Below are 24,291 nucleotides of genomic sequence, written 5' to 3'. Positions count from 1 at the left end.
TATCCATTAGTAACTCGCTGACTAAAAGAAGTCCAGCATTGACTCTGCATTATGTTTGGAGATGATTACTCTTATAGCACATGTTAAAACATGTGCATATTCAAATACAGCAGGCACTGAGTGTATAAAATGCGTGGAAGGACAAAGTCACTTCACACAAAGCAAGCTGACCTTTATTCTTTTCTCCCTCATACAAAAATTTATCATGAAAGAAATCTACAGAGAGATGTATTAGAAATTCATTTACAACTATGATTAATCTAGAAACGTGACACTCTGAATTTATATTAGAATTTAAACTAAGCTAATTAGTCAATAACAGTAATAATACAAGCTAACAATTACATAGCAGCTACCATGTGCCAAACATTGTTCTAGGTATTTACACATATGAATTTACTTAGTCTCTGCAATAATCCTACGAGGTGGGTAACATCATTATGCTCATTTACAAAGAGGAAACTAAGGCAAAGAGAGATTAAATGACTTGCTCAGGTCACAGAGCCACTAAATAGCAGTCAGGATTTGAACCCAGGCAACCTGGATCCAGAGTCTATATTTTTTACAATACTGTTCTCTTTAGAAAGCCCTTAAACACTCAAATATTTTGCAAAAAGTACTTAAAAGAGTATCAAATGTTAATACATTAAAATAAGAATATACTGTGTAGCTCCTGCAACAAAAAGTTATCCCTACAAAAGAAAGTGGTATCGATTACCGCCTACTTCTATTATAACTAAAACGTTAGCTTTCACAGTTTTAAAATTATACAAACAATTGATACTTGAGGGTAGGTGAGGTGGCTTACACCTGTAATCCCAACACTTTGGGAGACCAAGGCAGGAGGACTGCTTGAGGCCAGGAATTAGAGACCAGCCTGGGCAACAAAGAAAGATTGCATCTCTATAAAAAATTTTTAAAAAATTTTAAGAGTGTGGTGATGAGCTCCTGTAGTCCCACCAACTCTGGAAGCTGATTCTGAGGCAGGAGGATCACCTGACCCCAGGAGTTTGAGGCTGCAGTGAGCTATGATCTACCACTGCACTCCCGACTGGGCAACAAAAAGAAACTCTGTCTCAAAAAAAAAAAAAGAATTGATACAGTTGATACAGACCCACTATTTCATCAAATTACTAAGCCTTATATCACATAAGAAGTATAATGGTCATGAAAAGTTAACTTAAATGAATGCTAGTGTTTAAATTTTGAATCAAAATAATAAGATCAAACATTTAAAGAATGCCATTATAGATTAAATTTAAAGAAGAAAACTGCATTGCCAGGAGTAATTCTGAGAACAGTTTTTGATTACCTACCTCTCCATGATTGAAAAAGAAGCACAACACTGTAACCAGGCCTCCTAATCGGCTGCCACTGGAAAAGAAGAAAACATAACTCAAATAACAAAAATTCAGGTCAATCCTAAGAAAAACCTTAAAACACATAAGATCATAACCTCTGGTATTATAAAAGATTTTAGTCATACTAGAACTCTCCTATGCTTATTTACAAAATAGTTTATTTCCTCCAAAATTTCATTAGTCAAAATAACATTTTTTTCATTTTTAAAAAATCATTTGCTAACTTCAAAATGTATAGACTCAGAAAAGCACGCAAACTGAAAGGGAATAAAAAATTCTTACTAGTCATATTACTGTACATCATGCAACCTGATTTTTCTGTTTATTTTCTTTAGTACCTCATATTTATTTATGTCCTTCAACATTTCTCAAACTGCTTTCCTTGGGACAGATGACATACGTTAGGAAAAAGGGTGAGAAAGATGTGCAAGGAAAGGGATCCATGGTCATGAGAATGGAAAACCCCACACTGCCTACTTGCTCCTAGAAATTCACAAGGCACTTCCACACATTAAAGATTTAATTTCATATTTCCCAAATCCCATCCCCAAGCTACTTTTCTGCAGAATACAGAATACCAGTTTATAGATAAAGTTTTATGTTTCATTTGTTTTCAAAAACTGGAATAGAACACAAATATCAAAGTATGACAATCAGGATTATAACTCTAGGTAAAAAAATAAAATAGTATAATCTGCTAGTTCTAACAATTAACCTTCATTTGCTCAGCGAAGAGTGAAATATGTTCCCTACTATACCCGAAGTCTGGGTAGGGGACATAAGGCTTTGTTTAGGTTTATTTCATCATGTTCTGCATCTTTACTCTTGAGGTCTTCTTACCCGTTTTAGCTCATGCTGCTCTCATTATTCTACCCAAACATTCTTCCTTCTTTTTCTTTAAGTATAGGTATACCACAGAGAGGTCAGAGAGGAAACAAAGAACCAGATGGTATAGGCATCAAAGGCCCTGTATTTACTCTTGTGATGTATGAATGAGGAAAAGAGGAAGAGATGCAATGGCCAGCAGGGATAATCCACGTAGGGAGTATCCAGAAGGAGGCAGGTAGGGCTGCGACCCAGCACAGGTGGCCTCTTTGCCTTGGCAAAAGAGGAGGAAGATTGCATATTTAGTGGCAAGTACTTTGTGGAGTTTCCATGTTCCCCACAGAGCAGAAGACACAGCCACTTGCTGCTAGAGAGAAACAACGGCAGCATTAAAGGTCTGAGGAAAGACAAATGTATGAAACACCACTCACATTTCAGGAGAGCGGTAACTGGGGAAAACAAGTGCTGCTGGGATATCTTAAGGGAACAATTGAGGCTGCAGAACACACATCTATAGGGTCACTAATCATAAGACTGTGTGATTTTTGCCTACCGATTATCAGCCTAGAAAGTACAAATGAAATATAAAGAAGCAAAGAAACTGAGAACATTGGCCAGAAAGTGGCTGAAGTGATGGATCACTGAAATAAGAGCATCAGATAGAGGCGCTTAGAAAGCAGTACAGGCCAGGAAGTAGAGGCCAGGGTTCTCTCCTGAAAGGTGTACCACATCTTCTTCAAAAGAGAAGAACACAGGCTAGGCCCAGGCTTCATCACAAGTGATTAGACATTAGAAAGGTTAAGACAGAGTTAAGCGTTTAAAAAACAAACAAATACATTTTAATGTTTTGAACTTACTCTAACAAGACAAAAACTATAGAAGTGTATAGGGAAAAACGTGATTTTTCTCTTGCTGCCCTCTCCCAATCCTATTCACCTAAGAACATTTTAGTACATGTCTATTCTTCCAAATCTCTCTCTAACCACACAAACATATATTTTCTATGTGATCATATTAATATCTGAAATTTGTTCCTTTTCTAATTATTCTAGCATAAAGATTATTCCTAATCAATATATGTAATAACCTTAGAGGGATTATTTTTATAGATGGCAAATACTGTATAATACAAATATATTTATTTAGCTCATTCCATATTACTGGACATAGAAACATTTTTCAATTTCTTGCTATAATAAAAAATGGTTAAACTTCCTCGTACATGTAAATACTGGCGCGTTTGTTTCGGCAGGAGGGACCTAACTGTGAGACACGTGAGTCAAAGGATGTGAGCTGTGCCCGGAAGCACTGCAGCAGTCCGCACCCTCGTCACAGAGGATGCAGGAGGTCGTTTCTCCACCCCTCGTGGAGCACCTCATGTGCTTTTCAAATTTTGTCCTTAGATAGGTGAAAACCCTTTTCGCACTGCTTACTTGTATGGATCATCATTTTAGTATTTTGTTTTGCAACATGCATTTTCTCTTCCATGAACTGCTTATTTACATTCTTGACTATTTTTCTATTAGACTATCTATTTCCCTACTTAAAAATTAAGGTTATCAAACCTTTGACTGTCAAATGTGAAAATAACATTTAAAAGCTGTCCAAAAAAACAACCACTTTAAGCCTTGAGGGAGATGTGACTGTGATCTGAGTCACACATGGTTACAATTTCCGTTCTTATATTATAGATTAACTTGCTTTCTCATTTTTCTTGTTCAATACAATGACTAGAGAATTAAACAATGCCAGGCACCAAAACTTCCTACTTTTTTTTTTTTTTTTTCCAGAGACCAGGTCTCACTCTGTCACCCAAGCTAGGGTAGAGTGGCACAATCATGGCTCACTGCAGCCTCAAACTCATGGGATTCAGCAATCCTCCTGCCTCAGCCTCCAGAGTAGCTGAGACTACAGGTGTGAGCCTGCCTTTGTAGTTAACAACCTGTTATAGATTAACTTTCTCTGTGTTGCTTTACTTTGCTTAGATCAGACTATAGAAAATCCATCATTATTATACTTTCTGTAAAAAGAAAAAAAAAAAAAAGTTAAATGTACCCTTCCCCAAAAGAAATACCACCTATAACCCATCAAACTGCTGTGACTATGTGCCACCTGTATGAACAATGTTGTATTCCTGCTAAAAATTTCTGTCTCTGCCTATATAAATGAAACCTAAACTTCCCTGCTTCCAAAGGCTGACTTCATTCCTTTGGAGTTGGTGTTCCTGAGTGGTCCACCCTCACACTTTGTGCTTGAATTAATGCTCTTTAGATTCTGATATTTTTGATTATTTTAAGTTAACACACATGTGTGACAAAGTATTCTGATACATTTGTGGTGCATGCTGTCAGAAAGAATTTTTAAACTTTTACGTATTTAAGTATGTTGATATTTTCCTTTATTTCTTCTGCACTTCCTGTCTTGTCTCTGAAGGACTTCCACACCTCAGAACTATAGTCTCCTAAAATTTCTTCTAATATTATCAAGTGCATTTTCCACTTAGCTCTTTCACCCTAATTTTGTTCTCTTTGAAATAGCCAATTATATTAAAATCATTTATCAAGTAAACAGTGATAAAAGTAAACAGTGATAAATTCACATTTACCAGTGAATGAAATTCAGCCTTTATCTTATATTAATTTCTTACAATGCTAGACTCTCTTCTATTTCATTCAACTGACTTAATTCTGTATTTTTTTGTATCACACTATTTTTATTACTGTAGCATTATGGTAATTTTAATGCATGATTTTAAAAAGCTCCCCACCCCCAACTACTCTTTTAAGATTTTTTAGGTAAATCTTACCAACTTACTCTTACATACAACGTCTGAACCAGTCTCCCAACCCTGCTCCCCTACCCAAGAAAAAAATATCAGGCTTCTGATCAGAATGACATTAAATTTATATATAATTTGGGTTGGGAAGGACGGTCATTTATATGACAGCCATTCAGTTAAACAGTATATCTCTTTCCATTTACTCAATTCAAATTGCATTCCTTTAAATAAAAATTTCTGGGGCCAGGCACGGTGGCTCATGCCTATAATCTCAGCACTTTGGGAGGCCAAGGCAGGTGGATCACTTGAGGCCAGGAGTTCCAGACCAGCCTGCCCAACATGATGAAACACTGTCTCTACGAAAATACAAACAAACAAACACACAAACAAACAAAAAACATTAGCTGTGTGGTGGCACACAACTGTAGTCCCAGCTACTCAGGAGGCTAAGAGTCAAGAATCGTTTGAACCAGGAAGGTGGAGGCTACAATAAGCTGAGATTGCTCCACGGCACTCCAGCCTGGATGACAGAGTGAAACTGTCTCAAAAAATAATAAAAATTTTTTTGGACAACCAATGTAAGAGTTAAATACCAAAAGTTAAAACTTCTAGAAATACAAAGAGAACATGACAAAATCTGATCACAGTGGAAAATTTTAATTCTTTCATAATCTGACAGGTCAAGTAAGCTAAACGAAACATACTAGGGATTTGAAGGAGACAATCAACAAGCTCAATGTTGTGACTATACGGAGATTACACATCATTTTCTACGTCACTGGAACATCTAGTTGCAAAGGTACCTCATTCTCTGATTAGAATCTAAAACAACCTAAAACACAAGAAAGATAAGTTTTTTTAAAAATGACACTTGGGGAATTTAATATAAAATTTCCTTTTAAAAATTTCCTGGAACAATGAGGAATCAAAATGGAAATTTAATAACTTTAATTTTCTAAATGGCAGAATAAAGGTAGAGAAAGAACAAAAGACTCACAAATCCAATTCCCCGACGAAATCTCAGGATGAGGTTTGCCTAAGAAGTCGCATACCCTCACTCAGTTGTCATACAACCTGGGAGGCTCTGAGGTTGGACAATTTCCTGAGGGCAGAGCCACTGTGACAACATTCCTTTTTCACCAAATTACTAAAATACAGGTTATGGTCCAATATCTTCCATGAATATGGGCTCAGCTTTGCTTAACTAACAAAAGAGGCATATTTTTTCTAGTACACTTTGGGGAACTGCAAAGCTAGAAGAGGAGAATAAAATGTGTTTATCTCCAAGGATGTTCTGAGTTAGAATCACTGTGAAATGATGTGACTTGAAACAAATCTAAAATAGTGTTCTCCATGTCCACCCTCTTACCCCAATCCATAGAGGCTACTATGTAAGTCTTTTTATTTTGCTAAACAGAAAAGACGCAGCAATCAGAATACCTAAAATTAAATTTTTTTTTTCCCACTATAGTTGATCAGTTGATATTTTAGCATTCCCTAGTGGTTAAAAAAAAAAAAAAGTTTCTTCTGCAATATTACTGTCAGAAAATATGAAAGCTCCTATTGTGCAAATTTTAAAACATTCTAAGCTTGCTAAACATTTACCACATTTACTTATACATCTCATTCACCTAAACCTTGATTTTTCTTAGATATAAAATGAGGGGATAATAAAAAAAAAAGCTAAAAACGACCTAAAAATACTTTCCAGTTCTAAAATTTAAGAATTTTATAATTTTCTTCTTTCCTACCTACCACAGTTGTATAGATTTAAATCAATTATTAAGTTTTGATAGGTTTTATTAATCATTGAGATTTTTATCTCTATTTACAAAAATGATGAACCATCCAAAGTTAAACTTTTGAAGAGAAAAAAGCAATCAGAGTTAATTCAAAACTATATTAAATACCTCTTACGAGTAAGCTTTCTTATTGTTGTATAAATGCTTAAGAAAGACAAAATGGAGAAAAATTTGGAAATAACCAAATTAAGATAATTTCCAATCTTAAGTTGGAGATTGAAGGCTTTGGGCACCTTCCTAGCTCAATGAAGAAATGCCAAGCAGGCCTGGTTCAGAGCTGAGAACCTTCCCCTGTACTCACGGTGGCAGGGGGAGAGGGGATTCACTGGTTACTAAGGAAAGAAAAAGGAAAGAAAGATGAGGAATGAGGATAAGACTCAGGAAGGATGAGAAAAGTTCTCAGCTTGGTCCTTTCCAGTCTGTTTCAAGCAAGTCATTAATGTCTTTACCTCTCTATCTGCCAGTTCTAACAGAAGTTACTTATTTATTAGATTGTGAACTCAATTCACCCATGGTGCCAAGTACCAAGCCTTGTCCATGAAAGACAGTGAAAGGGTATCTGAAAACAGAACTATTCAATCAAAAGACTGCTGGCATTCCTTTTCTGAAAGCTTGGAGCCAAACACACCACACCTCATGTCATTGTTGCTCTCGGTACTGGCCCCAATACCAGGCACGGCCATGTGTTCAGGTGAGCCTCTGCTCTGACCCAACCACCACACTCCTCAACTCCTATGCAGACCTCTCCACTGTGTGCTCCAGGCCCTTCATTCCATGGTGAACAACTACCTATCTGACACCCACAGCCTCTTCCCAGAGGCTTCCTCCTTCTCTTGCCCGGAAATATCACTCTCCTCTGAACAAATGCTTCCCCTGGAGCCTCCCCTACAATTCTGCCTCCTAGTATCCCAGAGTCTGTCCATTTCCCTCCACCCCACCACCGCCATACCAGCCCAGGCTCCCATCCTCTTCCCCTGGGCTGCTACAGCCTCCGACACCCCCCACCCAAAGCCTGTTCCCTCTACGCTGCAGAGTGTGTTGTCTTTAACAATGAATAGACCCAATCCCACTCCATCCACACAGCCCTTCAATGGCATCCCACTGCCCACAAGGTCAAACCCAAACACCAAAACATGTAAAAAATGCCTCGCAGGATCTGGCCCCTGCATACACCTCGACTCCTTTCACTATTCTTCCTCCTGCTCACACTCTGTTCTCCAGCTGCGCTGTCCTCATCAGAGTTCCTCAAATGATAAGACCATACTGACAAGAGTGTGCAGAGCAGCATGGGAGCAAGACCAGCAGGGAGCAGAGCCCCATGAGCTGATGCAGAGTCATCCCAGGGTGATGGGCTGGCAGAGAAGTGAAAGAATGCCAGAGATATTCTGAAGCAGGACAATAATAATAGGATTTTGTGACTCCTTGGATTACAGAGGAAAGAGGAAAGTCATGGCTATCTCCGAGAGGTCAGACTGGGCATTAGAGTAGACAGAAGAGTCATTTGCTGAGACAGTGAACACATAAAAAGGGGAAGGGTTTGGAGAAAAGATGCCAATATTGCCAACCAATAACCTTCATCAATTTATGCATACTAAATAAAAATACTTATCTTTTAAATATTCATACACAACTGTTAGACCAAATGGGTTTGATTAAAGATACGTTAGCAGGCCAAGTTAATAGTACATTAAAAAAAAAAAAAAAAAAAAAAAAAGGCCAGGCACGGTGGCTCACGCCTATAATCCCAGCACTTTGGGAGGCCAAGGTGGGTGTTTCATAAGGTCAGGAGATTGAGATCATTCCGGCTAACACAGTGAAACCCCATCTCTACTAAAAATACAAGAAAAAAAAATGGCCGGGCGTGGTGGCAGGCACCTGTAGTCCCAGCTACTCAGGAGGCTGAGGCAGGAGAATGGCGTGAACCCGGGAGGCAGAGCTTGCAGTGAGCTGAGATCGTGCCACGGCACTCCAGCCTGGGCGACAGAGTGAGACTCTGTCTTAAAAAAAAAAAAAAAATTTGTAGCTGGAAAAGTTTGAGATGGTAGACTTCACAGTCTATTTAAGATGCGTTTTTAGCCAAAAATCCAGCCTGTATAAGCAGTAAATGCTTGATTTTTTGAAAATAAAGAATAAGAAAATATGCAAAACAATGGAAGCAAAACTGGCATGAAATTTAAGAAATTCAACTTTTCCTTAAAACAGGTGGAGGGCAGTGGAAGGGTGGAAAATTAATACAAAACGCTCTTCCATTCTGCTACAGAGCTTAAGAATACTAAGCACTTCATAGGTAAGTTGGTTGGATCATGGGAAAAGACGGTAGGAAGATTAACTGTGTTAATGATGACTGCTCACTTCAGATGTAAAGGGGGACATCAAGCAAAATTAAAAAGGGCTTTGACATACAGACTAATCTTCCAGGCCCTCAGGGCTTCTGGAACATATCTAGAAAAAAAGCAGCTTAAAAAAATTTCTCAGGTATCAAAGAAAAACTCTGAACCTCCAATAACAGAGAACAGAAAATCGGAAGATGAAGGTATTGTCCTCTGACTAGCTGGTTCCTTATGTGGAAGAAAAGGCGTTTTCTGCTGACTACTTATGTCTACAAAAGGATGTCCAGGCTTTTCTCACAAAAATTCAGAAACAATGGAGAACTGGATAGAGACAAGGGTAAATATTCAAAAAAGGGGGAGGAGATCAGGAACAGATCAGAGGGGACCCAGGGACTCTGGGCAGCCCTCATTAAATGTAGAGAAGTTCATGAAAAAGATCATTTTTCTCTTCAAAAAGCGATCTCATTGCCAGAGAGGGGATGGAAGTGAGGAAAAGGGAACACTGACCCTGCCTCAGTGAGTGTGTGCTCAGCCCTCCCTCATGCATAAGTGTCTGCATATGAGCGGGGGTGGGGGGGGGGGGGGGGGGGGGGGGGAGGAGGAGTCACTGGCACTGGGTGTCACTTCTGCACTGAGGTGAAGAATCAGATATGCCTCCTGGACTCCGGCCACAGGCAGAGGCAGCTGAGGCTGGTAGATGAAAAAGCAACAAGATGAAAGGAGCCTGGGTCTCCCCAAACAAAGCAGTTTCCACTCTGCTCATGCTGTAATAAAAGCCACTAGTCAGTTAAGACCCATCCACTTTGCAACCTTCTAACCAGCTCCTCATTCTTAGATACAAATGTCAAGCTAGGAATCACCAGGCTGTGGGGATGGGAGCTTCCAATGTGAAAAACAGAAACTAATACAAATTGAAGGGGGACCAAGAAGTAACAAAGACAATGCAACAATTAGAGAAATTTTCAAACTCAAGATTCTTGAAGTTGGAAATCTAACAGAAATGACAATAAAATGTAAAAATAAAATAAGGGAGAAAAACCCTGAGAAAATTCGACTTCAAGAAGTCCAATATCCAGTCAATAACTTTCAAGAAAACAGGGAAAAAAAATGGAGAAAATAAAGTCATTATGGAAATAATACTAAAAAAAGTTGTCCTCCAAAGTGAAGAAAGTGCCCAGATAGATCAAGCACACAAAGTATGCGATGAGAAGGATGAAATAATATCTGCCACATCATGACCTTTTAGGGGACTAAAGAGAGAAAGATGAACCCAAAAGCTGCCAGAGGGAAAAAACTAGCCACACACAAAAGGAACTAACGGTAGAATAGCAACAGACTTTTGAAAAGCTACACACCATCTTAGAAGACAGTCGAAAAAAGCCTTTAAAAGTCTGAGGAAAAATTAAAATCAACAACCAGGCAAACCAGTAATTAAGTATAAAAATAAAAAAGGAAATATTCAAACATGCCAAACAAATGTATTTTAAAATTATCTCTGTGACTCTCTTGGAAATTACCTGACGATATGATCCTCAAAAGGATGAAACAGACCAGAAAGAGACCAACTTGGGGTCCAAAACACAATGAATCCAAAGCAAGACAGGAAAGGGGAATTCTCAGGATGGTGGCGAACAAAACTCCCAGGGAATCGCTATACGGAAGCCCAGGGAAGGATGGGTCTAGGATGGAACCAGAGACAGAAGCTCCAGGAGGGAGGCCCCAGGGGATAGGAGTGGGAGAAATGAAATAATGGATTTTATACATTTGACAAAGTATAAAATAAGTCTTTACACTTCATTGTAGATCTGGAGAGGAATTAATCAGCATACAGAACACCAAGGAAAACAAAATATTAGTAATAATTAACCACAGGAAAAATTTTAAGTGACCAAATAAACAATTATTTATACTACTTAATTCAGCAGTAAGCAATATTTTTACAGTCATAATAATGTAACTGTGGACCATGGTTTTACGTATTAGAATTGCTGAGGTTTCAAAGATCTGAAAGTGGCTTCCCCTAGACAAAGGGATTGATGGGGTCGGGTAGACAGATGGGGTAAGGGACCACTGATGTACTTGATTAGAAAAAGTTGAATAATGCCCAAAGATATGTATGTATATACAAAGCAGTGAAAATTCAGTTTAAAAACATACTAATAAGTAACATACCCATTGTAGGACACATTAATAGAAAGAAAGTTGTTCAATTAACTTATTTGGAGACCTCTTGATACTTGCCAAAAAATACTTATCAGGAACAAATCATAAAAATGTTCCAGATAACATTAAAATAGATGCTCGTAGTCACCACCAAAAGAAATAATACAGTATATTTTAACCTTGGCTTGAAAACCATTAAAGAAAAATCTTCCAAAAAAAGGAGAAACTTTCCATACTGAAATTACCAACTACAAACTACCAGACCATGTGAAGGTATGGAGTTACAGTCATCTTACCTAGAGGATGAGGAGTTGGGGAAATGTGTAATCGCAAAAGCAGACATTTAAGAATCCGCCCCCCAACACGGAGTATGTTACCTTTCCCTCCAATGTGTAGTTAGTTCAATAAATGATTCTAAGTAAAATTAACTGAGGAAACTATTAGAATAAAATTACATGTATAAAATTACATGTATGACAGCCACAAATGGAGCAAAATAGGATCCCGAAAAATGACAACACTAGAAAGAGTAAACTTCCACCTATCAAACCAAAACAATGCATACAGAAATATCAGCTGAAGAACAGAAAAATCCTGGGACCTCAGAATCCTTCAGAAATGAACTATTACGGAACAGTAATATTCTGGAACATGCGAACAGAAAAGAGAACAGAAAGTCTAGATCCTTCTTAGTGTCATGTATCTTTAAAACATTTTAAGTAAAACTTTTTATGAAATATAAATACCACTCACTCTGGAAATGGAATAAACACTTTTTTCTTCATTATGCAGAATCTTTAAACAAAAATTAACTAAAGCTGCAGACAATTTAATTGCTGTGGAAAGAACACTTAAAATGTATTCTCAAAGACAGCAGAGCACACATTTTGGAGGCACTGTTGGTACTCAAATCCCTACTCTGCCAATGACCTCGTCAAAGTTATTTAATATCCTTGTGTCTTAGTTTCCTCATCTATAAAGTGGTTTACCTATCTCATGGAGTAACCATATGGATTAAATGAATTTCTGACTGCAAAGAGTTTAGACTAGAGCCTCGCACATAAGCGTTATAATGTACTGAATTTCTCCAATCAAAAACAGTCTTCAGTGAAGATTGGAATCTGCAGAAGGAAAGCTTCAGAATGAGTCCACTGGAAAAACACTTGCTAAATCGGTAAATGCTAGTAAAGCTTATATGATAGATAATATATTTCTATTGTGCCTTTCACATATGGTAACCATAAGCTAAGTTTTTCTTTCAATATTTTATTAATTATCAATTCATGTATTCAACCAAAAAATATTTTGGAAGGCAAGCATTCCTCTGGGTCCTTTGCAAACACTACCTTATTCCATTCTCACACAGAAGACAGTCTCTTAAACTCATTTAGGTGTTCTCCCCTCTACTCAATCACTTCTTTAAAAATCTTCTATAATCTTCCATTTTAGTTAACCTAATAAAACACCGCACCTCCCTTTTACAACCCTAAAAGACATCTGTTACTTTATATTTTCTTTTACATCTAAAGGCAAACCAAAGAACTGGCAGTCACTCTAAGTTCTGCTCACATCATTTATTCAAACTATATAAAAACTCAACCTTAACAGATTCCACCCACAATTTAGAGCTTCTATACAGCTTTTTTTGGTCTTCTAGCCTTAACCATGACAGCCTAAGTTTGCCAGACATCTAAGGAAAGCACCTAACATGGAAGGTAAAGAAGATGTTTAAAAAAACAAGTGAGGCCAGGCGCGGTGGCTCACGCCTGAATCCCGGCACTTTGGGAGGCTGAGGCAGGCAGATCACCAGGTCAAGAGATCAAGACAATCCTGGCCAACATGGTGAAAGCCCCTCTCAACTAAAAAATACAAAAATTGGCTAGGTGTGGTGGCACATGCCGGTAGTCCCAGCTACTTGGGAGGCTGAGGTAAGAGAAAATTGCTTGAACCCAGACGCGGAGGTTGCAGTGAGCCAAGATCATGCCATTGCACTCCTGCCTGGTAACAGAGTGAGACTATGGCTCAAACACACATACACACACACACACACACACACACACACACACACACACACACACAAGCTAGAAGATGCCAAGGTTATTCCGGGAGGGTAAAAACATCATTAATACCCTCAGAGGGAAAATTTATTGAATCCATGAAACAAAAATAAAATACTATTTTTTAAAAAGGAATGTTTATAGAACAAACAAAACTTCTTGGAAACTAAAAGCATGATAATGAAAAATAGAAACTCAGCAGAAGGTAGGAAAAAATAAGGCTGATAAAATGTTCTAGAATGTAGAACAAAGCCAAATAAATTAAAAATGGGTTGGGGGGAAGAAAATTAGAGGACGGGAACTATGAACATCGAAACAATAAAAGTTCTGAATCAGAAAACAAAGGGAAAAAAGTAAGTAAAGAAATAATTCAAGAAAATTCCCAGAAATCAAAACATGACTGAAACAACCCATCAAGTGTCCAAGAGAACACATGAAAGCAGATCTACACTGAGACATAATGCTCTGAAATTTCAGAACCATAGAGACAAAGAAGATATTCCACAATCTTCCAGAGAGAGGAAGGGGAAGCACAGGTCACATACAAAGGTTTAGAAATCTGAATAACTTAGGAACATCTGAATAGCACCGTCTGCAGCAATCAACATTCTTTTTTTTTCTTCTTCTTGAGACAGAGTCTCACTCTGCTGTCCAGGCTGGAGTGCAGTGGTGCGATCTCAGCTTACTGCAAGCTCCGCCTCCCGGGTTCACGCCATTCTCCTGCCTCAGCCTCCCAAGTAGCTGGGACTACAGGCGCCCGCCACCATGCTCTGCTAATTTTTTGTATTTTTTAGTAGAGACGGGGTTTCACCGTGTTAGCCAAGATGGTCTCGATTTCCTGACCTCGTGATCCGCTCACCTCAGCCTCCAAAAGTGCTGGGATTACAGGTGTGAGCCACCGCGCCCAGCCAGCAACCAACAATGTTTTCAAGTCTAGAGTTCAATATTTGGCCAAGCAGTGAACCAAATATGGAAGCAAATAAAGACATTTTCAAATATGCAAAGTTTCCTAAATGTTTACTTCCCAGCTATCTACTCTCAAGACCTACTTACTAGAAGATGAGGTCTACCAAAGTGAGAAAATAAACCAAGAAAGAGGAACAAACAGGACAAGGGCACAGGAGATCCAACAGGGGAGAGTAGTCAAGGAAATCCCAATGGGATGGCAAAGGAAAATGCCAAGAGGACAGATGTACACAAACCATGGAAGGTGGCCAATCCAGAACCAAGTACTGACTCATGCCCAAAATCTCCACATTTTATTTGTGTGAGCCTGGACCAGATTCTCATCTGTATTTTATCTTGGCTCCACATGCTTTACTGCTGGCATCAGTTAAAGACACTTATGTCACTCACAGAAGTTGTTCTGCTTTGATATGCGCCAGAGCCAGGGTAAACAGTGGGGAATTTAGAAAGAGGGAACAGCTCTTCCCCTCATGATATTTCTGCTGGATATTCAGTACCTGGCCACTACATTTCTGCCAGATGTCCCTACCGACTGAGTCCCACATTTATCCCAGGACTAGCTCATGACCTTGCCTACTGATGTCCTGAGGAATCACGCTCCTGGTTGAAAACGTATATGGGATTTCTCAGGCCTGGTCATACGCAAGGCTTTGCCTGGCAGGCATCACAGGGAAAAGACGCCCTTCACACACCAGGCTTGGTGCAGAGCCAGTGTACTGTATTCTCTCAGGGGAGTTGCAGTCAACGACTCAGCCACTTCTGAGAGATAAACCTCTTCTTATATTTGCCTTCCTAGCCCACGCACCTTTATTTCCTGGTCCCATTCTCTGCTGAGGCCTGGTGGAGAGGGGCTCCTTAAAGTGGCTGTTCCCCACTCTGACTCAGACTCTGCTCTCTTTGGCTCTGAGCCCTTCTCCTTTGCCCCACCACCTCAAGAACCACAAACTGCAGGAGCCTTCTGCTCCCTTTTGATGAGGGTGAGATATCCTGGTCCTCACATCCTACTTACACCATTACAGTAAATGATTAAAGGCTTAACTCTCACTTTTGGCCTGTCCCTTTAACCAGCCACTCCCATACCTGACAGCTCAGCTCCCTCCCATAGCTCAGCTGAGCTCCTGAGGGCCTCAGAAAGTTCCCTCAAGGAACCTAAAGACCATGACTCAGAAACTCTCTTCTTCTGGGAACTTTCATCTAACAATGGCAATAGTGTCCCCTCCTTTAAGCAGCTAGGTTTGTGCTTGATACTCAGGTTTTCAAAACTAAATACACCTTATTTAAGGATATGCACATGAGTGGCACAATCATAAAGAAAAAAAAGGAAAACATTGGTCCAAAATTTAGGATGCCATTTCCTCTGAGGGTTGAGGGAAGGAAAGAGAATGCATTAAGAAGGAATGCTAAGAGTATGAAAGCTCTGATAATTTATTTATTTTTTTAATCTGTGTCATGGGTACATAAGTATTCATTTTACTCATCTTTAAAAATGTATATAAAGATTTTACACGATTCCATAGTCATAACATTTTACACATAAAAAAGTATTTTTTTACTGGTTATTTATTTACTGGGTCATAGATAATACACTCATATGATAGCAATGCATAAAATAAAGTAAGAAATTTCACACAACTGTTTCTTATAAGATCCTCAATACAAACTGAAGGAATAATTTAAAAGTAAAGTTTCAGTGAAAGTATTGCATGGGGTACAATGAACAAAGGTCCAAGTAGGCAGCAGTAACTGGGCAGCTATCAGTCAACAATGAGACACTCCGCAGGGGCACTGTTCTGTCTGCCCCAGGATGACTCATCAGCCACACTCACTGCCCACTGTTTTCTCCAGAAGACCTCCTCAGACGGCGCTTGATCTAGAAAGGAATCACAGGCTGAAGAGTCTAAAAACCTAATGGGGTATTCTGGGGGCAATCTCGCATAGGATACTGAATGGAAAAGAACTCAAAGATTCTAACATATGATCTAAAAATCAACTTAAGTACTTTTATAATTCGACCATATTTCGCTTATCTTAGGCAAAGGAATTTCTGTCTATCCTTCAGCTCCAGTTTTAAGGAGAGTAGTAGGAACTCTGAAGACAGAGGCAGCAGTAATCAGGGAAGAATGCTACAAAGAAAATGAGGCTCAAAAAGACAGCACCAGAGTCCTTTCTGGCCAGCCATAGCCCTGGTCTGTGAAAACCCTGGGTGGTTTCATGTATCATTTCACCATCCTGAGATTCAAAACAAATCAAGCAATCAAAGGCAGGGCTGCTAAGTAAGCAGCTGCACAAGCGGGTAGTGGGAGAAGTGAATGGGACCAGGGCCTCACTGCTGGGGAGAGGAGGAAGGGGTGGGAGACTAGATGGAGATAGCAAGGGGACCCAAGGAAAGTCCAATTAAAAAGTTTTGTTGGCTGGGCGCGGTGGCTCACGCCTGTAATCCCAGCATTTTGGGAAGCAGAGGTGGGTGGATCATCTGAGGTCAGGAGTTTGAGACCAGCCTGACCAAAATGGTAAAACCCCGTCTCCACTAAAAAAAAAAAAATACGAAAATTAGCTGGCTGTGACGGTGCACCCCTGTAATCCCAGATACTCAGGAGGCTCAGACAAGAGAACTGCTTGAACCCAGGAGGTGGAAAATTCAGTGGGCCGAGATTGCACCATCGCACTCCAGCCTGGGCAACAGAGTGAGACTTTGTCTCAAAAAAAAAAAAGAAAAAGAAAAAGGTTTGTCTTAATTTTGTCATGTGAGAGAGAAGGTAAGGGATAAACACATTCTGAGGTGGATGGGAAGGAAGCAAGAAAGCAAGCCTGAAGGACAGCGACAGGCAAAGAAGAACTGGCAGCCAGTAGGAATAAATCTAACACCCACAAAGGAATAAGCCTTAAACAAAGGCACTTTTTTCAATGATCCTCTGATTCCACCAGGCCTCTGTATCCCAGTATTGTACTCCCTCTTTTATTTCAGCTAGTCAGAGTATTTCTGGCACCCTTTTTCAAAGAGAAAGAAAAAAAACTCCTCCTTAGAAACCCTGTTATTGTTTGCACTCATCCTTACATAGCAGTAAAATTTATAATAAACTTTATATACATATGCATTTTTCCAGAGAACTGTTAAACATATACACATATTTAACAGCTTAATATACTATCCAATCTATTCTTCCTCAACAATGCACCATAACCGAACTAACCCCGAACTCCAAAATATTACTAAAATCACACTAAAGGGCAAAGAATAAAAGCTTTAGTATCACCTGCTTGATATCTGCCTTAGAGTCCAACAACAAAAGTTTTTTCTATTTATAAATAAGAGAACCTTAAGCATATATAAATTTCCTCCAGAAGAAACTATGGGGAAAGTTCTAACTGCCCAACAACCAATGCTCCTTCTTATTGGCAGAACAGAGATTTCCACACACTGGGTCTTAAGAAACTGGCCTTCAGAAACTGTTAGTCTGTGGCTAAGAAATATCAGGGTATCTTATGAAATAAATAACAGTAAGTATAAATCAATACAGCTTCAAAAAATAATTAACAATGAGTATTTAAAAAAAAAACCTAAAATACTGAGAATTCCAGAAAAAGAATTATACCATGAGTAGGCTGTGTTTGCAAAACAGATCTCACTTCATCTCCTCAAGTTAGAGCTTGGCAGTCTGGCTCCATTCACCATTTGGCTGTTTTCTATTTTTCCTTCTTCCATTTCTGGTGAAATGGACTGGCTTACCTGGCTTCTAAACACTTATATGTATATTATTTCAAAACAAATATACTTCTGAATTTAAAATGTCACAGTCAATCTGCCTGCAAATTTCTAACCTGCTAGACAAATCTCAACTTTTATTTCTCAGTATATAATACAATTTATTTTTTTAATCCTAAAAACAACTTTAGATATCTTCCTTTTTATTTTTAACCCATATTTTAAGAAGTCTGCAGCTTTATCCTGCTCATAAAATTACAAGGGTGACTAACCATCAAGAAAGAAAACATTAAGAACTAACTAGTAATCTGAAACCTCTAAATGTACTTCAGATCAAAAAACATACAAAAATGCAATGAAAAACACTGACAGAAAAGAAGTGATAAGAGTCTCTATTCAAAATAATATACATCAGGATCAACTGTGGCAAGAACCTTCAGTTTAGGATGCCTTTGAATAGAGCTAAAGAGATGGTTCCGGGTTAAGAAAAAGCCCACAAACAGCAAAAGGAAATCTGGAAAAATAAAAACATGTGCTGCTAGTACAGACCACCATGGGATCCAAGAGTTGGGTAACACAGAAGGGGCCAGCTAAAGCACAAAGCAGTCAAGTGGGTGGAGCTGAAACAAGTGACAGCCATTGACATTGGAAGAAGAACCAGAGACAGTCATCTAGAAAGACGCAAATGTTCTAAGGTAAAAGCTGCTCCCTCATGCCACCATAAGCAGTAGTCTACAGACTTTTTTACACCAAAAGTACAGTAAGAAGACTTTACACAACTTAGCACACACACACGTGTGTGTGTGTGTGTATGTGTGTGTATATATATATATATAGCAAATGGAAGTTTCTCTAAATAGTATCTATCCTTATTAGTGTGACAGATGATATTATCTACTTTGTAGTTTTTTTTTTTTTCATCTAAAATGAAATGGGCTGAACCCACTGAATCAATTGTAAAACTCTCTAATAAGTGATGCCCTGCAATTTGACAAACGCCATGCTGAAGTAGTCACTGCTTGACTTTGAGGACTGGGGAAAGTCAAGCGTTCCATGAGATCATACTTCAGCTTGAATCCTGTTTTCATATTGGTCAATTTTTGTATTTATTTCACTTGCTTTGGAATAGGTTTCAACCCAGTCAGTTACCCAGGCCTTTCATCATCCAGCACAACCACTGTTCCCATCTGAATCCTCCACAACACTCCCTGATCTGCATCCCAGCAAAACTGATCTGCTTATTACCTGCTTTCCACACACTAGATTTTGGCCTTTGCCTCTCCCTGGTATGCTTTTATGTTCATGGTTTATTTCCACCTATCCAAATACCTCTGATTTTACAAGGTCACACTGAAGTAGCCCTTCCATGCAGAACAAATTCCTTGTGCCTCTGGAGTTCTAAGAACTCTATCCTTCCTTCCTGTCTATCTTCCATTCACACACACCCTGTCGCACTCCCATGTTCTCAGAGCCCAAACAGCCTTAAGAATCTACTTGGTATGAACTGTATGTGTTGACTGAACAACTGAATATGCATCTCTTACATAGACAGAAAACTGCCTACCAGGCAGCACAGGGGTTAAAGACTGAGAAAGGTCAGGTCAAGGCCAAAACCACCAAAAACCCCTCAACCGAAACCAGAAACTTCTATTCTCTTCAGTAGATGTTGTGCCTTCTGCCTTTGAAAAAACAGTTATAACAAGTATCACAAGAAAATATGAATGCTTTAACAATTGTTTATAAGTTCTTCTTTCAATTAAAAAAGTAGCCAGGCAAAGTGGCACACATTTGTAGTTCCAGCTACTTGGGAGGCTGAAGCAGGAGGATTGCTTGAAGCCAGTGGTTTGATGCCCTAGTGCACTGTGACCACATCTGTGAATAGTCACTGGACTCTAGCCTGGGCAACAATATAGCAAGACCCCATATTTTTTTTTAAAAAAAGGTAGCATAAGTGTAGATTAGCAGTTTAGCAAACATGCCATGTTTCATATTCTAACTTCTCTTATTTCAAATCTAGTCTCCCAAATGTAATAAAGCTACCCATAGACAGATGGGCAGTACTTAGCAAAATGAATAGACACCACCAAGTTTCTCTCCCTCTGGCTCATTACGATGCAAGCACACAGGCCCACTTTCCCTCAAGTCAGCCCCCTTTTCTCATTACCATAGTCTTTTGGTTTAACTTACTTCCCTGTGTCTTGTTTCAAAACCAAAATCTTTCACATCATCTTTTAATTATGCATTTTTATTTTTGTCTCCCCAATTAAACAATAATTTTCTTAGACCTAAGTCAGAAATATTAACATCAAAGTATCTTAAATCTACATGCAAATATATTTTACATTGATCTTCTAACAGCTTCCTCGTTTGACAAGTGCTTATCAAGTAGCTGCTAGATACTCAAACGGTGGGCTAGAAACTCAACAGATCTTTGAGGTACTAAACTGAAAATGCCACACTTCCAAAGGAAAGGAGATAATGGGATAATAGCAAATTCAAACTCATTATCCCGAATTGAAAATCACATACAATTCTTGTAATTCTGTACTACAAAGAATCAATAAGCAGCAAGGAAGAAAATTCTAAAGATAATCTCAAGGTAAAATACTTCAAACATATACAGTATAATAAATTGGCAAAAAAATAAGAAAGAAGAAAAGTAAACATAAAAAGCCTTAAAAAAGTAGTCTTTTAGTTTTAGGAATGCTGCTCAACTACAAACTAAATCAAGTCAGATATTAAATACTCTACAGAAGATACTTCTAAATATTACATAGAAAATACTTCTATTTTAATGTTAGTAAAGAGCTATTAATATTATTTGATAATGAGTGGTCTTTTCCCTTATATATTATGCAAATAATGTATACTGGAAGGAGCGGAAACAATCTACAGCCATTGACATTGGAAGAAGAACGGAGTCAGCCATCTGGAAAGACCCAAATGCTCTAAGGTAAACGCTGCTCCCTCATGCTACCTTAAGCAGTAGTCTACAGACTTTTTTTTACACCAAAACTATAGTAAGAAGTCAGACTTCACATATCTCAGCACACACACATATACACATACATACAGCAAATGGAATATATTGTTCCATAACAATATATTAGATATTCTATAACCATATATGGAATATATATTGTTTATACCCAAATGCCTATGAATATTTAAAATTTAGGCACTGTGGCTCATGCCTGTAATCCCAGTACTTTGGGAGGCTGAGATAGGCAGATCACTCGAGCCCAGGAAGTTGAGACTAGTCTGGGCAACATAGTGAAACCCTGTCTCTACAAAAAATACAAAAAATTAGCGGAGTTTGGTGGTGTGCACCTACAGTCTCAGCTATTCAGGAGGCTGAAGTGGGAGGATCGCTTGAACCCAGAAGGTAGAGGTTGTAGTGAGCACAGATCACACTACTGCACTCCAGCCTGGGTGACAGAGTGAGACCCTGTCTCAAAAAAACAAATAATTAAATTTATCAAGTATTCCCAACTCTATTTACACCTCTAAAACTATCTTAAGTGTGATGGGCCATGGCAGTGGTGAAATCATGCAAATAATGAATGATTTTATGATAATAAGATATTTTAGGATATTTTCATAAAACTGAACTATAAATTAATCAATGATTAACTATTAAGTAATCAACTATTTTATTTTAGTATATCTTATAAACACATAGTAAAATATTATCTTACCTTAAATATGTGCCATATATGAAGAATAATGCCATCATTAGTCCATTTAAAATAAAAATTACAGCAACATAAAAGCAAGCAGGATCTCCCAATCCTTTAAAAATAAACAAAACATATGTTCTAACCACATTAACCCAAATTACCTTATGTGTCTAGCAATTTATATTAAATTGTGTTCATTTTGAAAATGGTGGCCAGATATATTCAATAGTTGCTCTGGTTCCCACATGAAAACATAACACTACTGCAGAACATAAATGCGATCAGGGTAATGAGCAATAGTGATTTTAAAACAGGGCTGCAAATTCACAGATATGCCTCCTCGGGAGGTATGGGGTCTATAGCCCCCATTTTTGAGTTTCATTGGTCTTGTGACTCTTTCAATGGAGTACAGCAGAACAACACTATGTGACTTCTGAGGCTAGGTCATAAGAGGCCATGCAGTGTCCAGCTTGGAGCCTTCAGCTGCCATAGGAAAAGCCTTACTACAACTCTGAGGTACTTTGCTATCAAAAAGCCCAAGTCACCCAGAAAGGCCACAGGTAGGTGTCCCAGCTGACAGTTCCAGCTGAGCTCAGCCTCACAGTCCTCCACGCCCAGGAGTCAAAATGTGAGCAATGCAGCCTCTCAGTTAATTCCAGTCTTCCCAGACATTTGCGTCTTACTAGCAGAGGTCCCTGAAATCATGGAGATAAACCAGCCCTGCCCAAATTCTGGACCTGCAGAATCCATATGCATAATAAAATGGGTGTTGTTTACACCACTAAGTTTACAGTGTAAGCTTATTATGCTGGATAAGTTTATTATGTTACAACAGATAACTGGACAATATCACAGAAAGAAACTTACCTTCACAGCTTTCAATAGGACTGAGTCCTTCTCCTCTGGTAACCGTCCAACATATCTTGGTCTGAATACCTATCAAGTCCATTATTTTGGTATAAATCCGGTACCAGCTGGCCAAAATTACCTTTTTTTTAAAAAAAAAAAAAAAAATGGAGGCATCTTAAGAAAATATACTAAACAATTTTCATTACTAGAATACTTTTGAGATATTCTGACAATTATCATATTTTCCCTTTCTATACCATCCACTTGGCTCCCTTTAAATGTAGTAAAATGAGGCTCAGAATCTCCTAGGCAGATTCTTCACTGGTCAGTTTTCAACTGTTCATCCATGGTTAAGGACAAAATATGGGCCAAAAAAAGCGCCAAATTTATGATTTTCAAAAACTATACAACTCTACTAAGAGACACAAAAGAGGATTTGCACAAGTAAAAGATACTGGGTCTACTGGAATAGACTGAATTGAATAATATGAATTCTCCCTCAAATTAATTCATAAACATAAAATAATTCTATTCAAAATTCCTAGTGTCTAAAATGTATCGAGAAAACTAAAGGGAATGTTTTAACAGATATTAAGTCTTACCACTTTCAATAATTAAAATAGTGTGACACTGGCACAAGAATGGCTAGACAGATCAATGTAACCATGGTACAGGTGGTGATAAGCCACCCCAGATTCCCTCTTCTGGGGTGAGGCACTCATTCCTCCAGCTGGTTGGAAGACTGGTAAGTGAGAGCTGAAAGCTGCATCCCTTCCAGGGAACTGCCTGTGGCTGAAGAAAGTAAATTCACTCAAGGTGACAACCCCTACCCAAGGGCAATCTGCATCCAATGACTGACTAGTCAATAGGGAAAGATATCAAGGTCAGGGGCCCTTCTCTCAAGGTAGGACAACTCTGCAAGGCCATCCCAGATCCAGAGCTGCCCAGGGACTGGATGAGGCTTTCACAGTGACTGCATCAAAGCTCTCCTCTTCTTCCTGCCTCATTCATCCCCCTTCAGGTGTTGACCCTAAGGACACTCCCTCAACTACTTCCTGCATGTAAATCTCCATCTCAAAGTCCACTTCCCACAACCTCAACCTAAGGCAATACTGAGCACAAAATCCAGAAACACATGCAAGCATGTATGTATAATAATTTTGCATATAAAGAAGAAAGTTTACTTCAAAGCAGTGGAGAGAGGATGGACACCTCATCAGTGTTAGATTACACACAACACCATTTTCAAAAAAAAAATTCAAGGTTAGATTCCTACCCCACACTACGCATCAAAATGAATTCCAGATAAATTAAAAATGTAAATATAAAAAAATTATGATTATAAAAATGAAGTTTTTTACATGTATGTATAAAAGACAAAAAAGATTCATAGATATATTTCTGTATAAAAAAATACACAGACATCATACACAAAGCTAAAGGGCAAACAACTGGGGAAAATGTTTCATTATATAGCATTATATTAATATCCAGTATATAATAAATGAGCTCTTATAAAATTTTAATAGAAATATAGATAAAAGGCATGAATTGGCAATTATTTTTAAAAGCAAAAATGTATTATATGTATATGTATGTGTGTTATATACACATATATAGAGAACACTAAAATATATATATAATCAATGAATGAAATACATCATATGACTTCAATTTCTTTGTCTATCCAATTAACAAAGATGCAGGTAAATAAATAGTTTCGAAAACACTGCTGGTGGATAGTTCAATATCTATCTTGAAGGACTTTTGACAAAA

The 24,291-nt window shown here is 38.4% G+C and overlaps 1 protein-coding gene across 1 annotated transcript in view; it reads right to left on the bottom strand.

Annotated features, from left to right (window-relative positions):
• The window catches only part of LOC101016150 (dpy-19 like C-mannosyltransferase 1), a 108,192-nt gene that overhangs the window by 59,134 nt on the left and 24,767 nt on the right, over positions 1–24,291 (bottom strand). Inside the window, exons 5-7 of the mRNA XM_031665863.1 lie at positions 22,534–22,654; positions 21,685–21,778; positions 1,317–1,374 (exon numbers count right to left, since the gene is read on the bottom strand). Of these exons, the coding sequence (XP_031521723.1) occupies positions 1,317–1,374; positions 21,685–21,778; positions 22,534–22,654 (273 nt within the window). The remainder of the gene's footprint in view (positions 1–1,316; positions 1,375–21,684; positions 21,779–22,533; positions 22,655–24,291) is intronic.

The sequence above is a fragment of the Papio anubis genome, chromosome 4, assembly GCF_008728515.1.
Source record: "Papio anubis isolate 15944 chromosome 4, Panubis1.0, whole genome shotgun sequence".
Lineage (NCBI taxonomy): Eukaryota > Metazoa > Chordata > Mammalia > Primates > Cercopithecidae > Papio > Papio anubis.
Note: the sequence above shows the minus strand (reverse complement) of the source record. Positions and strands in the feature narration are given on the sequence as shown.